Genomic DNA, 14,805 nt, shown 5'->3' with positions numbered 1-14,805 from the left:
CTGGCAAGGTCTGGTCAATTGTTTTGGGCCAGGCCCAGATCACCGGACCATTGCCACCACCGGCTGTGGTAGCGGTAGAGGTATCTGTGGCAGTGGCAGTGGTAGCAGATGGAAAAATGCAACAATAAATCTCATTTTATGCAGAGCGCAGAGCCAACGGCCCTTTTATAGGTAACGCTAATGTGGCCCAAAATTGAACTTGACATTTGAATGCCCAATTAACCATGACGTCGACCAGAGCCGGGCGTCCTGGACATGTCCGTGGCGGTCTCAGCACCCAACGCCAGTGGCCAATGATCAGACCGCCGCCGATGCCTTTTCGGGTCAAGTTTTTCGGGCATTCCGATGCGTTATGCTATGCCCGTTTTATTGGAGCAATTTGGTCTTTGTGGGGTGCTTTGGATAGCTCCTTTTGCTTCCTGCTAATTAACCCACATTCCCAGACGGCCTGATCTTTTTTGCACTCTTCACCCAGACTGGCTCTTTTATCTCCACAATTCCAGTCGCTGTGCTAAAAATTTGCCTATCATAAAATGCCGGTGGATATGGCCATTGGTCAAATATTTCAAGTACCCTATATTTTTAGAAAAAGTTACATGAACTATTTTAGTTTGGATAAAAAATATATAATAGTCTTTCTCTTTTTAGTTTTGTTTTTAATAAATTGTAGGAATTATAAGATATATTACTGCAATTATTTGTAAGATAAGAGTACCTGTTAGTCAACTGACTCTTTTAAAGGATCATATTTTACTATTTCGATGTGAGTGCAATTCTCACGAGAAGGCAGCTTGCCAGTTCACGCAGAGGCATTTTTTTCGGTCAGTCTTGGCCTGGTCTGGCCGGGGATGATTATAAAATTGCGATAAATATTTATACCGCTCTTAGATTTATGGTGATTCATATCGCCAGTCGGTGGTGGAAGACAGAAAGAGGAGTCATCGCTGGCAGCCCCGGTCGGCATCGGGTAACAGGTAACGTTCATAAACATTTTTATTAGCAATAATTGCACAATTTTCCATGTGGTTCATTTGCGTGTGCGACCAAAAGCAAAAAAATAAATAAGTAACCAAAACAGCTGGGGAAACCAACTGTCATCAATCATGGAGTGGCGAGAGATTTTGAGATTTTTCCAAGCCGATAAGCCATTTAGTTTGAGCCAACTTCCTGGCCTTGGCAGCCTCAAGGGTCACCCAAATAACCATAATTGCCAAGTGTTGGCGAAGAGTGGCGAAAAAATCAAATGCCACATTTAAATAATTCAAATTATGTGCAATCAATTCGGTTAAAGGTTTAGCCTGGTTGCCCGGCCAAATTGTCATGGCCGCAAGCCGAACTTTGGAGTTAACTGCATTTATTAATAATTTGTATTATTTGTTTATAGAAGGCCGGCTCTTAAGCGAAGGCCAATGCTGCTCACTTGGCTAATGCCGTGCTATAACTTAATAGTCGATTTGCTTTCAAATCAGAACCGTAGGGAAAAACTATTGCTCTGGCATTGAAAATAATGAAATGTTTTCATCATTTCTGAATTCCTAATTTATTTGACATTTAGAAAAGTAATTTATGTTTATCGAAAAAATATTTTCTTCTACACACCCTGGTTTCTACTTTTTTGCATTCTAATAATAAATGAATTAAATAAATTCGATTGATCTACATTTGCAGCGACACAAGTGAAAAAAGTCAACTACATTTTAATGTGTAATTGGGTTGCAGTGCAACCCAAAAATTGTTTTTTTTCGTTCGTCCAAGCAACTTCTGAGGTGACTGCTAAGTGTTTTGTCTTGTAATTTACAAATGCAAAATAGCCGAATGTGACAAAATGCATTCGCCTGACAATTTATCGTGTTGCCTGACATTGCTTCCTTGGCCACATATTGGGCGAGGTGTCGGAATGGGGCCCCCGACTTTCCACCTCAATCCTCCCATTCATCTCCCCACGACCCACTGATCTCCTGGAGCCAAAACTAGTTTACGCATTTTGCGTGTGCTCGGCTGTGATATCGATGTGGACTTATGTATATTTATGGGCCTAGCCGGCTGTGGCCTTGATCTAGAATTTCAATTTTGCCAAACAGTTTTTCCGATGTTTTCATTTTCGTTGCGAATACCTGGAGAAAAACGTGTGTATATTTATTTTTCGATGCGAATAACATTAGTAAAATAATTACAAATCTTCAATAAGTTCTCTCTGTGCTGGCCGTACAACACGGCGTATGTGTGATGTGCATACAGTTCTTGATCTCTGGGGAACTCGGGTGAGGTAAGGTGAGATCAGTTCGCGCGGAGGTGATGTTTGGGGTTTCGGCATTTGCCGGGCTTGCGTAATCATATATCGGGGTGCTAAGTACCGGTTTAAATGCCGGCTCAGACCAGTTGCTAGTTAGTTTTTATTTTATGCATCTAAACTGAAGCGCCGTGGAAACGCGTGCAATTATTTTAGTCATTTTTCTTTGCCGTGTTTCTGTATATCTTTCTGCACTTGGAATTTATTGAGAAATTTAATTGAAATCGCATGCTCACCAACCGGTCGCATAATTTTTGTCCACTGATTACGCGTTGAGCAATTGCCGGGCCACAGATGTTTTTTATTGAATTTTTTTTTCATGGAGTAGGTGGACCGCTTCGATAATATTCTTCCACAATATTATCTCAGATGTTTTTCTTTCATTAAAACCATAATTTTGATAAAAAAAAGTCAACTTTCTTACTATAAAAGCGGTGGCACAAATGAGAGGGGCATTAGTTTAATTGAAAACAACCATAATATTAACACAAAAATGTTGTATCTGCAACTAGCTCTTTTCTTTGCGATTTTGGTCCTTGCCAGTAGCATTGAATCCCTGCAGGAGGAATACGCTAAGGAACAATTTAAACTGCGCAAGGGTATGAGTTTATTATTTGGACTTAAATTTAATTATTATTTATTGAACTATTTTATAGAGATTTGCTACAAACAACCGGATTATGGCAAGTGCAAGGGTCGTCGCTCATTGTGGTACTTCAACGTCCATAGGCATAAGTGCATGAAGTTTGTTTATTCGAATTGCGGTGGAAATCAGAATCGCTTCTTTTCGAGCGCGGACTGTGAAGAGTTCTGCAAAGGATTCCCCCTGCCTAAGCCCAATCCATTGCAGAAAAGAAGTTTTAATAAGGCCAGGAAAGCTTGAAATGTAATATTTTAATAAATGGAACTCTCCACCTAAAAATGATCACAACATTTTTCAATTGACATGTGTTTTGGAATTGAATTATGCTTAACCTCACGACTTAAACACATGTCCAATTAAAACTTTTATATAAATGTCCAAGCAACCTCCCTCGATCTCAGTATTCGTTCTGAGTTTCAAGGGCCTAATATGAAATTGCTTCGCATTTTTCTGGCTCTTTTGCCTTTCCTCGTAGTTGTACAGCCGCAAATAAATCTTTTGAGGCTAGAAGGACGTGACTGTAAGTATTAGGAAGAAAAAAATGATAATTAACAACTCTTTTCAATTTCTGCAGTTCGGTGTTATAAGAACCTGTCGTATGGGCGATGCAAAGGACATCGGCAGATGTGGGGTTTTGCGGTGGAGGAAAAAAAATGTGTGTCCTTCATTTACTCAAATTGTGGCGGCAACGATAATCGGTTCTATAGCGAGAGTGCTTGCATGGAGACTTGCAAGCGTCCCTTGGTTAGCCCTGTCACACCGGAAAATTTTAAATAGGACACCATTTTTATTCTATTTTTATTAAAAAAATAATTTTTGATTTATAATATATGTAATTTTTAATAATAATAAGCTCTCTCCTTTAGAGAACGCGATTTGTTGGCGTCTGGCGGTTTTTTTGGTAAGACTCTCAGCAGGCGTACAGAAATAACCAGGCCAATAAAAATAGCCAAGAGCTTTCGTTTAGCTTTAAACGCCAACAACTAATATAACACCCATGGCCCCAGGGGCGATGCTTGAGATTTTCAAGGGCTGGGCAAATATTCCGTTGGTAGCTGGCATTCGGACCAGGCCAACAGAATCGGAAGTAGCGTTTCCCCCCATTGCGGTTCAGCAAAATGAAAGCTTCACCAAAAAGTTTGTCAGATTTTATGTAGCTTTCATTTTATTTTTTCTGTTTGTTGGCTTTGTTGCGCTCCGTTAGAGGCATAAATCACCGACGAGAGGGCAAAGTGTGCAAGTGCAGGTTGAATCCCCTCCATCCCTACCCCTACTATGCCCCAACCTCATACGCAAAAGGCACATTACCAGAATGGCTATCGCTGCGGCAATGGCCAATAGTGAAATCAAAGAATAAAGTCACGCAATTTCAATTACAAATAAACGCACAGACGAAGAAATGGCAAATGGCTTGGCTAGCGAGAGGAGATGGTGAACATACACACATAGATGGATAGATGCAGCCATGGCAATGGCCATAGTAATAATAATAATAATAATAATGAAATTGTGATAAGCTGCGCGCCACAAATTGCACGCGAGTGAGACGGGGGGACAATAATTTAAACCGTTAAGCGCAAGGCGATAGGCTTTCAGAGTTGAATACGTGACACGGGCTTAAATTTTTATATTTTTTTATTTTAGTTTTTTAGTATTTAAATAAAAAAAATATAAATAACAATTATATGAAAGCCCATATAAAAATTATATATAAAAAAAGATAACATATATTTAAAATTTATGACCTTTTTATTATTAAATTTTTGTGTCTTGGAATAAATACGCCATCACTACTACATTGGCAATAATGTTCGATGCGTTCAATGCGAAGAGATTACCTTAAAGATGTTGAAGACGTCGTCATTCTGGCTGGTTTTTTAACTTGGCCGATCCGACGTCTGGCCAGCATTTGACGCATGCACTTTTTGTGGCCAGCAACATTAGGCCGAGGTGCGCTTTGGTGTTTGCCAATGCCAATTAATATTCGCATGATCAAATGGTTAACGCATTTAGCCGTATAAGAAACCAACAAGACATCGGGCCGCACCGTAAACCGGCTCACATTAAATTCGCATTTACGCGCTTGGCTTTGTGTAACTGATCTCCCCACTAGGCTGTCCTTTTCCGAAGGCGACTGTCTTTCTCTTTCCCGGGTGCCGGGAGGGAGGTAGCCTGTGGGAAAGTGGGGCCTTAATTGACATCACGAGGCGTTTAAACGGCGGCAGCCTGACCCCAGATGCGGCAAAAAGAGTTAAACAACTTGGTGGCTTCAGTTAATTATGTATTTTATTTAGTATCCTCATTCAGTTTCCATTCCTTTGCAATTATGTTTGATCGTTTGCGGGGCTAAACACTTAAAAATTTTGAAATTTTCTCTTTAATTTGTTGTATATAGATATATATATATTTATATTGGTTTATTCAATTTCATTAGTTATGGGCTAGATTTGAGTTGAATATGATTTTGTATATAGAGTTTAATAAAATTGATTTACGTTCCGTGTGCATGTCTATGGCATAACAAACTACAGCCCAGAGAAAATGGATTAAGATGATTTGTAATTGTATTTAACTTCGATTTTGTATTGAGTAGGTAGGTACTTAATGGAATCTGTTGTACCACAAGCAGGCTAACATTTAAAGCGTTTGCATACATCGATAGAGAAGGGTCGGGAAACGCCTCAATATGGTCTAGGTTAAATAATTAAAATACCCTATTACATACATCAAATGAGTCAAAAGAATGGCTATAACAACAACGAGGCCTGGCCTCAAATCAAAACTAACAGGGTTTACAATCGAATAAATGCAAATGCATATATGTTTTGATGATTGCTTACGTAAGAACTAAGGGACTAGTTAAAAGTTCGATTAAAAATCCATCAAATATTTATCAAAAACATATTTAAAATGCAGCTGACTCGTCACATCGATGTAGTCCATTTTCATTTTACCATTTACGATTTTGTAAGCAACAACATGCTTATAACGTGATGCGTTGTCTGTCCTTTGATTTGATTCGATTCGCTTAAATAGTCAATTAAAAATTATATAACAACACGCATACATATCAATGGTAGAGTTAGTCGTTTTGTAATATGCATAATATATATAGTAAGTGTGATTAGCCAATAGGTTATAGCTTTTAATGAATGCGGGATATGATTTGCATTGCTCTTCTATCGATTCGATTCTCGTTCCATCTGTCTACGAAACATGCAGCGTTCAACATCAATAAAATTGTTTAATAAGCCAATATCTTATAATTTCTTCGATCTGTTTCCAAACGTGATTTCCATTCGATTTGATTATCTCCTAAAATTCGCTAAAACATTTCCATATACTTTGTTTTCTTGTATTATTTAGTTTACTTGTTAATGAAGTAAATGCAATAGCTCAATATGTTTTTTTCCTGGGATGCATTCGATTCCCAAGCAGAAAATGATCTAGTGATAAAAAACCATTCAATAAAAAACTCGATTTAAAAAGGAAAGCCTTCTGCTATTCGTGGAAGTTATGTATGAAGCTCGAAAAAAGCTTTCATTTTGGTTTTGGTGCATTTCTCTTAATTTGAAAAAGTTGTGCCTTTTGTTCATTTTGAGTCTTTTTGTTTGTTTCGTTTGTAGTTCTTGTTCTTTGGCCATTCAAATAGTTAAATAAACAGAAAACGCTTCGTATAAAATCCAAATCTTCAAGGACTATACTAATAGTGTCCTTTTAAAAAATCCATCTAACTACAACTTGAACAGAGCCCCGTAGTTTGTGAGGCAGAATAGTTTGGCGCATAGGCTGCGACTCCGACTGTGACCGCGAGTGCGGCTTAAACTGTGACTGAGAGAGTGACTGGGACCTGGCCCGAGTGGTGCCGGTGGTGTCGGCGGTGGTTGTTGTCCTAAGGCCTGAACTGCGGCCAGGTCCTGGCTCTATTTCCCGCCACAGTATTCACCCTGGAGCACTCCGTTGTCCAGGAGCAGACCCGGAGTCGTTGCAATTCCGTCGCGCAGCGCCAACTGGTAGGCCACCTCGAAGGCTTGGCCAAGAGTCAGGATTATCTCGCTGGCCAGATCCTGGTGATACAATAAATTATGCCATGGGTTAGTTAAAACTTAAATATATTAACATTAAAATAAAATACTCACAGTGCTTTGAACCAGAAAGACATGACAATAGTGGAGGTCCTGCTCCTTGGTGATGTAGGCAAAGTGGCGAAGATCGTCTGAGTCCTGGCAGGCGCAGTTTATGTTTTGAATCTCATGCTCACAGATAGTACGCTACAATCAATACAGGTAATTATTCAAACAGAGTTTAACTTTTAGAATTAGTTCACTACCTTGCTGCCCACATCAATGAACTCTACGCCCCGATGACTTATGGCCAGAGAAAGGGGGGATCCTGTTTTTCCTTCGCCCTCGGCTGAGGACTTAAGCTTTTGTATGGACTTCTTGGTGGATTCAGTGCCACGAAGTTCTTTCACAACCGTTGATCCGAGGTACTGGAATAATAAATATAACATAGAATTTTAATAAAGGATGTTATTAGAGCTTTTATTGTTCATTTTCGTAGCCTACCTGAACCCCGTAATTAATGTGCTCGTCGAGCAAAGTCTGCGCCGAGTGACGCCATTCGGTGGTCCGTATGTTAGCCGGTAGACCCAGCAGGAGCTCCGACGGAGCCCTTATATGAAGTGGTGCCGTAGAGGGTGTCGTCTTCCTTGCCGGAGGAGCCGGTGGCGGTGGAGCGGGCCTGATAAGTATCATTAAAATTTAATTAGTAACTTATGTTATATAAATTATTAAAAGTTGTTCTTACCGACTCTTTCGATAGCCCGTTATGGAGTTCCGATGCTGTACGGGATTAGCTGGTATCCGGGGTGCGACTTCCTTGGCAGTTCCATTGCCATTCGTTGTCAACTGATTGGTCTCATTGTTTTCCCCCAGCGGTGTCTTCAACGACTTGGAATCACTGTCTCGCATTTGACGGATGTAGGCCAGGGATTGCAGAATGCGTCTCCGGTGACCCAGCTTGTTGATTTCCAGCACAGTCTGCAGTTCCACATCCCAAACACCGCACACGCTCTCAATGGTGTTGTAGAGATGTTTGCTGAAAACCCAAATTAAATAATTAGATATTACGACAATGATGTCAGACTATCACTATCTTTAATCTATTTTTATAAACCTTAATTGGGAGTGTGGGCTGTGACACTGTGAATAGTTTGTATTATTTAATGATAACTCTATCTGAATGTTGAAGAAAGTAGGTCAGTCTTAGAAGAGATATTATTTTTAATTATATAAATATATTACGCTTTGAGAACTCACTTGAAAAACTCGAGGTATTCGGGCAATGCAATGCTAGTAAGCCACTGCTGCAGGGTGGAGACTCCATGCTGCTTGTTCTCCTGCTGCGTTTTGGGCGGCACCTGGGGCTGGAACTCCGCCGCCGGAAGACTCTGCACGAACCGCAGCAGCTTGGGTGCATCCCGTTCCGGTATATGCAGCAGAGGAATGTCTGGCTCCTCAAAGACTTTGTGCTGGTGGAAGAAATACTTTCCTTATAGCCTTCAAAAATTATTAAAAATAAGTCGAGGTCTTACCACAAACTTGTAGTTGTCGTAGCCATTCTCAAAAAGAATCCGCTCCAAGTGAAGTAATCCGGCGGTTCGCAGGCGTGTGGCCAATTCCCGCCGCTCGATGGGAACCTCCATGTCCTCAAAGTCCAGCTCGATGTCGTGGGTGGGCGTAATACTGGTATTGAGGATTCCGCTGCCAAAGTTTTCGATTATTTCTGAGATCTTTTTCCGCGCCTCTTCCGCATTGAAGGGGCTTAGAAGATTTATCGAATTCCTCGCTGCGGAGTGACCGCTTCCAGGACTCTTAGCCGGAGACTTTGCAGGCGACTTTCCTGCCGATTTTGTGGGTGACTTGGAAGGTGATCGAGGAGGTTTTGTAGCTGTTGCTGGGGCAGTATTTCCATTGGCCTCTACGGGTTGCAGTTGCTCTTGAATGGTCGGCGTTGTGGATGGCTTCACGAACTTTCTTTCCGGAACTGCTGGTTTGGTAGCAATGGGAGGTCGAACTCGGGGAACTGACTGTTTATCCTGATTTTCCGATGCTGCCTCCGTAGATTCCTTTAGCTGGGATGCTCCTTTGAGCAGACCAGCAAAGGGAACATCACTTACGAATTCCTCTACATAGTCAGTGGAATGGGAGAGACTGTGATCCGAACAGGAAATACTGGAGCTCAGCGATCCTGAGGAGGGAGCCGGGCAGCGGGGCACCACCGTGACAGTGTCATCGTAGTCATAGCCCGGAGTACTTAGTGTGGGCAGTAGCTTCGAGGGAGAAGATCCCGTCTCGATCATCAGCTGCTGAGCGGCCTGCAACTGGAGCAGAGCGGACCTACGCTTGTACTCCTGACTCAGCGGTCGGATTCGCTCGTGAATGGTGCGCTCCGCTTGGCTGGAGCTCGGCGGCGGATGATCCGGCGTCGGTGGTTGATTGTAGTGAGTAGGGCTGCTGGGAATCTGCTGCTTGGCCTCGCAGTTTTCCTCGCCTCCGTTTGATTTTCCAGTAATGCTTGCCCCGCTATAAATTAATTCAAATAATATTATGTAGTTTAATGGGTATTTTGGTTTTTATGTCCACTAACCTGCTATTCCGATTGCGCTTGAGTTTACGATTGGGATTATACGACTTGAGTGTGGCATTTTCGGCGGATTTTAGGAGTTCCTTTGAAAGTTTAGTTGCTGCACTCCGTGGAGCTGGAATAGGTCGCTTCATGGAGTTGGTGGCCGGAGCCGGCGATTCTCCACTGGAGTTGGGAACACTAGTCTCGCTGTTGAGTTCGGAACTGCTGCACTGGCGATCCAGCATGTCATCTTAAAAGGTTTGTTATATTGTTTGTTAATAAAGATTTGAAATACTCATGTCAGAAACTTGATTCTTACTACTGGAACTTAGGCTCATCCCGCCAGCAATGGCGGAGCGAGTGCTCTGCCTGGCACTGGCGTACAACCGATCGCTCCGCTGACGCTCCCGGAGTTGTGTCTCATCGAAGCTCATCCCGCCAACACTTCCGTGACTCTGGTGCGAGTAGGGACTATCACTTGGCGGCTGACGACGAATCTGCTGGTGACCATGGCTCTGACTCTGGCTCTGGCTGGAGGGCGAGCTGTAACTGAATTGCTGGCCAGGTCCGGCGTGGGTGGGCGAGACGGACAGGTTCCGTCGTGGCGGCTTCTTGGGCGGTCCCGCCGGAGCGAAGGTGCTCATTTGCATGGGTTGGCCAATTCCACCCGTGGAGCATCGGGATCTGGGGGAGACAGAAGCGGGCTCGAAGCTGCTCAGGGAGGAGGAGGGACTCACACTGTAGCCACCACCTATGTCACTAGATTGGCAACAAAAATAAACATGTTATTTTGACTATAACACTAAACAGGTAAGTTTCTAGTTACTTTTGACTGTGCAGCGGTGAATGTGCATTGACGTCCTGGTAGAAGCGATCCTCCGGCTGCAGGGCACTGTCCAAGGACTTCCCCCCGTTAAAATGGCCTCCGTTTCCGGCACTAAGTCGCTGTTTACTGTAGCCCGATTGTTGCATGGAATGGGAATGGTTCAGCAAGTGATTATTGGAGTTGAAATGGTAGTGATTGCTGTGTGTCTGCTGCTGAGAGTGGTGTTTGGATTGGCCCCTTCCGGAGGCTGGAGGTCCCGAGGAGTTTCTATAGATCACCTCTTCACTCTCGTCAGTGTCCATTTGATTACGGAAGTCTGTGGAAAAATTAAATTGCATGAGATTTGTATACTAAGTAACAAATTAAACTTTACTATCAAAGAAATATAAAAAGTTTAAGATTGTAAACACAACCACTGAATGATTTTTATAGGAATTGGGGCAGTTGTGATTACTTTTTATTAACTGGAATATATGACAAAGAATGCATATATGACATATGTATGTATGACTAAGAATAATACATGAATTCTCAAATGAAAACTAAACAGGGAAATACTAAAAAATGTTCAAAATAGGATTTGGGAAATATAACGTATACGCACTGTTGATCACAGCCACAATATGCTTGGTAACATGCGGCGGAAATTCTCGCAGAATGTCCAGCGCAGTGCGTCCTTCATTGTCGGTGGCGGCCAAATCGATGCCGGCTTTGAGGAGGGTCCTCACAACAGTCTCCTTGCCGCACAGAGCAGCCTCATGCAGAGCTGTGCCCGAAGGGGTCAGAAGGTTAACGCTCACACCCGCTGCCAAGAGAACCTCCACGACGCTTTTATGCCCGTTGCGACTGGCCAGGTGGAGACAGGTGTGGGGGAAAATAGTCTTGCTCGGGGATGCTGGAGAGGATGGGGAGGGGGTTCCCCTTTCCACGGCCTCTGTGCTGAGGTGGGCAATCAATTCGGGATGGGCGCGAATCAGCATTTGAACAGCCTGCAGGCGACCATACTGGGCGGCCAGATCCAGTGGGGTTTCTCCCCGGGAGTTCCGCATATTCGGATTTGCATCGTGACCCAGGAGCAGCGACAGTGCTCCTGTGTGACCGTGCTGGGCGGCGCAGTGCAGCGGGGTCTCCTGCTCTATGGTCCGCAGATTGGCACTCGCCGGTCGATACGGATGCTCCAGCAGCAGCCTAACAATCTCCGTTTCTCCCGCCCACGCGGCCAAGTGAAGTGGTGATGATCCCCGGGAGTCTGGCAGATTGGGCGAAGCATCGTGGGCGAGCAGGAGCCGTACAATGTCCTCGTGCCCATTTAAGCAGGCATGGTGAAGGGCGGAGTATCCTCCACTATCCTGGACATTAACTCCAGTGCCTCGACGGAGGCTGGCTAAAGGACCTGCCCGCTTGGCCTTCTGGGTCAGCACCTTCTCGATGTGCGAGATGTTGCCATTTCGCGCTGCCTCCAGGAACTCTTGATCCTTTCCCATTATAGAAAGAGGCTGAAAAGAACAAATGAAACGTTATTGTAAACAACTTCTTTAAAGAATTTTTTATATAGGTTCACTCCCTACTTCTCTTGAGGAACATAAGCCTCAAAACCTTTTTTTTCTGTGTGCGATAATGGATTCTCGTTAATGGACTTTCATGCACTCGTAATCGCTATAAGTCAAGGCCTCTTTAGGAGGGAGGACAAGGAGTGTCTGTCTGGCAGCCGTGCTGAGTTGATTTGCTGCAAATGAATTATGACTGTCAAGTGTGCTTCATTAAAACGCCTTCGGCATTGTGGCTTCGCAGGCCTTTACGGGTCGCCTTTTTTGCTCTTAGCCCTAATGACTTTTAGCCCGTCTTTCCATTGAAGCCGACCACCCATCCGACCAAACATCCAGCCACCCAGCCACGCTCAACTCTCAATCAAAAGAGGGGTTGCCATTAAAAAAATTGCACAATAAGACAGGAGGCACGAACAGGTGTGAAAGTAAAGGGGGCAGGTGCGGAGTGTGTCGAGTGAGGCTTTGCTTCAGATGAAGTGCTTTTCTCGCTTTGAATTAAGTTCGAGTATCTTTGATATGTACGTGACACATTCCTCACACAATGGGGCTAAATATTGTTATGAGATAAATCTGTTTGACCGCATTCAGTTTACCGAGATGCAGATAGTGGATATAAATTCTATATAGATAAAAGAAATCCCACACTAAACAGTTTTTTTTTCATAATAAAATGAAAGAAAAAAATGCACACATTAGTGGCTGGGAATTGGAAACCTTATAGCCTTCTGTAACTATAATTAAAATAAACAGAACCTCAATTTAGAAGACATCGATCGGGTTCCATGATGACTGATGGAATAAAACTTATTAAAACATGAGAAATATGTGAGAATAAATTTCTCACTTGTTGAATGATGGGTAATGGGTTTTTGTGACTAATGTTATTATATTTAGAATGCGTACAACGCCCATAGTAGCGAAATAAGGACTCTGGGGAAATAAAATGATAACGCACGTTGCGGGCGCCTAAAAGCGTGCTGCATTTCGCACCTCCTCCGCTCCGTTTTGCCTCAATGAGATAAATACACGGCGGCAACAGATAATCACCTGCTTACACACACCCCACAGACTTCTATAATGAAGTCACCCACACATCAGTGCCTAGTACATCGTTTATCATACTACATACTATGAAATCCAACAAAAGGTAGGTTAGGCATGTCCTGTGGCACACGGTAATCGGAGAGATTGCGAGAGCTAGACGGTTGTGAGAGAGTTCCAAGGAGTGCGCCTGCTCCGCCGCGCCCACCACCGACTTCGGGCCCCCGCCACCCCTCGGCTCTGGTCCTTAACCCCCAGAGTCCTTTCTCAATCCCATCCCCCTCTTATCTCTTTTTGCTCTAAAGGCAGTGCCATAGGCCAAGGGGCTTAAACATCCTTTATATACCTTTCAAGTATTTATAAAAAAAGCAAATTTAAAACATAATAAACACCAGAGAGCGTTTAGGAAATGTCTTGTGGTATAATTATGGCCAAGATATTGTTAAGAAATATGGTATGTTACTGAACACACTCATGTGAAAGATAAATATGCTTTCTCTAAGCCAAAAGATTTATATATTTTTTGGAGACCCCCTTTTTGGTGCACCCTTTGCACCCAAGCTATTCATAATTTTTCGCTTGCAAAACTCTGAGGCGTGTCAGCAGTAAAATGGGAAAAGGAGTGAGGTTACTGGGGATGCGTTTAGGCCAGGCCCAAAGAAAAGCAACGGAAATTGAGCCACATTATAAACGGCTTGACTCCAGTAAAAGCCACAGCAACGACAAAAGCAGCCAAAGCAAATGCCAATTGGCAGCGTAGATTGCACAGTTCCTAACCCATAATTGGGTCAAAGGATGTTGACCCTAGGCAGCAAGCTGGCCGAAAGCCAGTAGCCAGCATTTGAATTTCTATAACGCTTCTACGTTGTGTCTGGCGAATAATTTTTCATTCCGTCATTCCGTCATTCAGTCTGTCTTGTAAAGCCCGGGCTTCGTTTATTTGGGGTAAGAACCCAGCGGACGCATTTGTTATTGGCATGTCGCCTAGTGCACTTAAAAGGCGTGTACTTCCATATCATGTACATATATATAAATATATATAACATATTGTATATACACACACACTCACTCTCAGCCACTCACTCACGTACGCATTACAATCATAGCCCGTTGGCAGATACATTTTCTACATACAACACCATATTCGCCTTTACCTTTTCGCTTAGTTAGTTTATTTGGGAAGTGTGCGTCTCTCTACTTTAAATATAGTACTTCCGTTCGTGGGCGGACTTTCTTCGTTGATTGAATAAACCTCATTGGATTCGGTCGCGATTCATTTACTTCTCTGGCATCGTCACAGCACCATCTTACACATCTACCACACATCTCTCTGGCATCTAGCACATTTTTTCCCACCGACTCCGAGGGCTTGAACTCCGATTCAGATTCCGATTCCGTATCCGTAGCCGATTCTGGTTCTTATGATTGCTATCGAAGCTAAAACCAAACCAATCCGACCGACGACGACTCTCGTCTGCGACTGGATGACTGACTTTGAGTTCGGGGCCCCGGGGTCTGTGTTAGTTCCGTAACAATTTCCGCCGCTCTCTGCTCCGTGCTCCGTGCGCCGTGCACTTTGCTCTGTGCATCCAACGAATGTATCCAACGAAAGTTTTTCTCCGCCTTTTTCCCCATAATGTTTTTCTCTGTTTATTTCACTCAGCGAGCTTAATACAATACATTTTCGGCTGGCGCTTTCACTTGATTGTTTTGCTTCTCACAATGCGGGCGAAAGAGCGGAGAAATTTTATAGAAATTTCTATATAAAAATACACACATATATCTACATCTATAGGCGAGTACTTGGGAAGAAGAGTCAGTGCGAGAA

At 43.3% G+C, this 14,805-nt stretch overlaps 2 protein-coding genes across 2 annotated transcripts; one reads left to right on the top strand and one right to left on the bottom strand.

The window, feature by feature from the left end:
• Positions 1 to 2,735: 2,735 nt before the first annotated feature.
• LOC6499043 (kunitz-type serine protease inhibitor IX) lies at positions 2,736 to 3,215 on the top strand. Its single transcript, XM_001955406.4, has 2 exons — positions 2,736 to 2,889; positions 2,947 to 3,215. The coding sequence occupies exons 1-2, from the start codon at positions 2,784 to 2,786 to the stop codon at positions 3,171 to 3,173; spliced, it is 333 nt and encodes a 110-aa protein (XP_001955442.2). The 5' UTR covers positions 2,736 to 2,783; the 3' UTR covers positions 3,174 to 3,215.
• A 1,986-nt stretch (positions 3,216 to 5,201) lies between these two features.
• Positions 5,202 to 14,605, bottom strand: LOC6501537 (ankyrin repeat and SAM domain-containing protein 1A). Its single transcript, XM_001955405.4, has 12 exons — positions 14,132 to 14,605; positions 10,994 to 11,885; positions 10,390 to 10,705; positions 9,883 to 10,322; positions 9,585 to 9,813; positions 8,530 to 9,520; positions 8,255 to 8,466; positions 7,743 to 8,033; positions 7,502 to 7,676; positions 7,264 to 7,425; positions 7,073 to 7,204; positions 5,202 to 7,000 (listed from the first exon to the last, which is right to left on the bottom strand). The coding sequence occupies exons 2-12, from the start codon at positions 11,871 to 11,873 to the stop codon at positions 6,857 to 6,859; spliced, it is 3,972 nt and encodes a 1,323-aa protein (XP_001955441.1). The 5' UTR covers positions 11,874 to 11,885; positions 14,132 to 14,605; the 3' UTR covers positions 5,202 to 6,856.
• Positions 14,606 to 14,805: the final 200 nt, after the last annotated feature.

This window comes from Drosophila ananassae, chromosome 2L (genome assembly GCF_017639315.1).
Source record: "Drosophila ananassae strain 14024-0371.13 chromosome 2L, ASM1763931v2, whole genome shotgun sequence".
NCBI lineage: Eukaryota > Metazoa > Arthropoda > Insecta > Diptera > Drosophilidae > Drosophila > Drosophila ananassae.
This window is presented reverse-complemented; position numbering and strand designations above follow the sequence as displayed.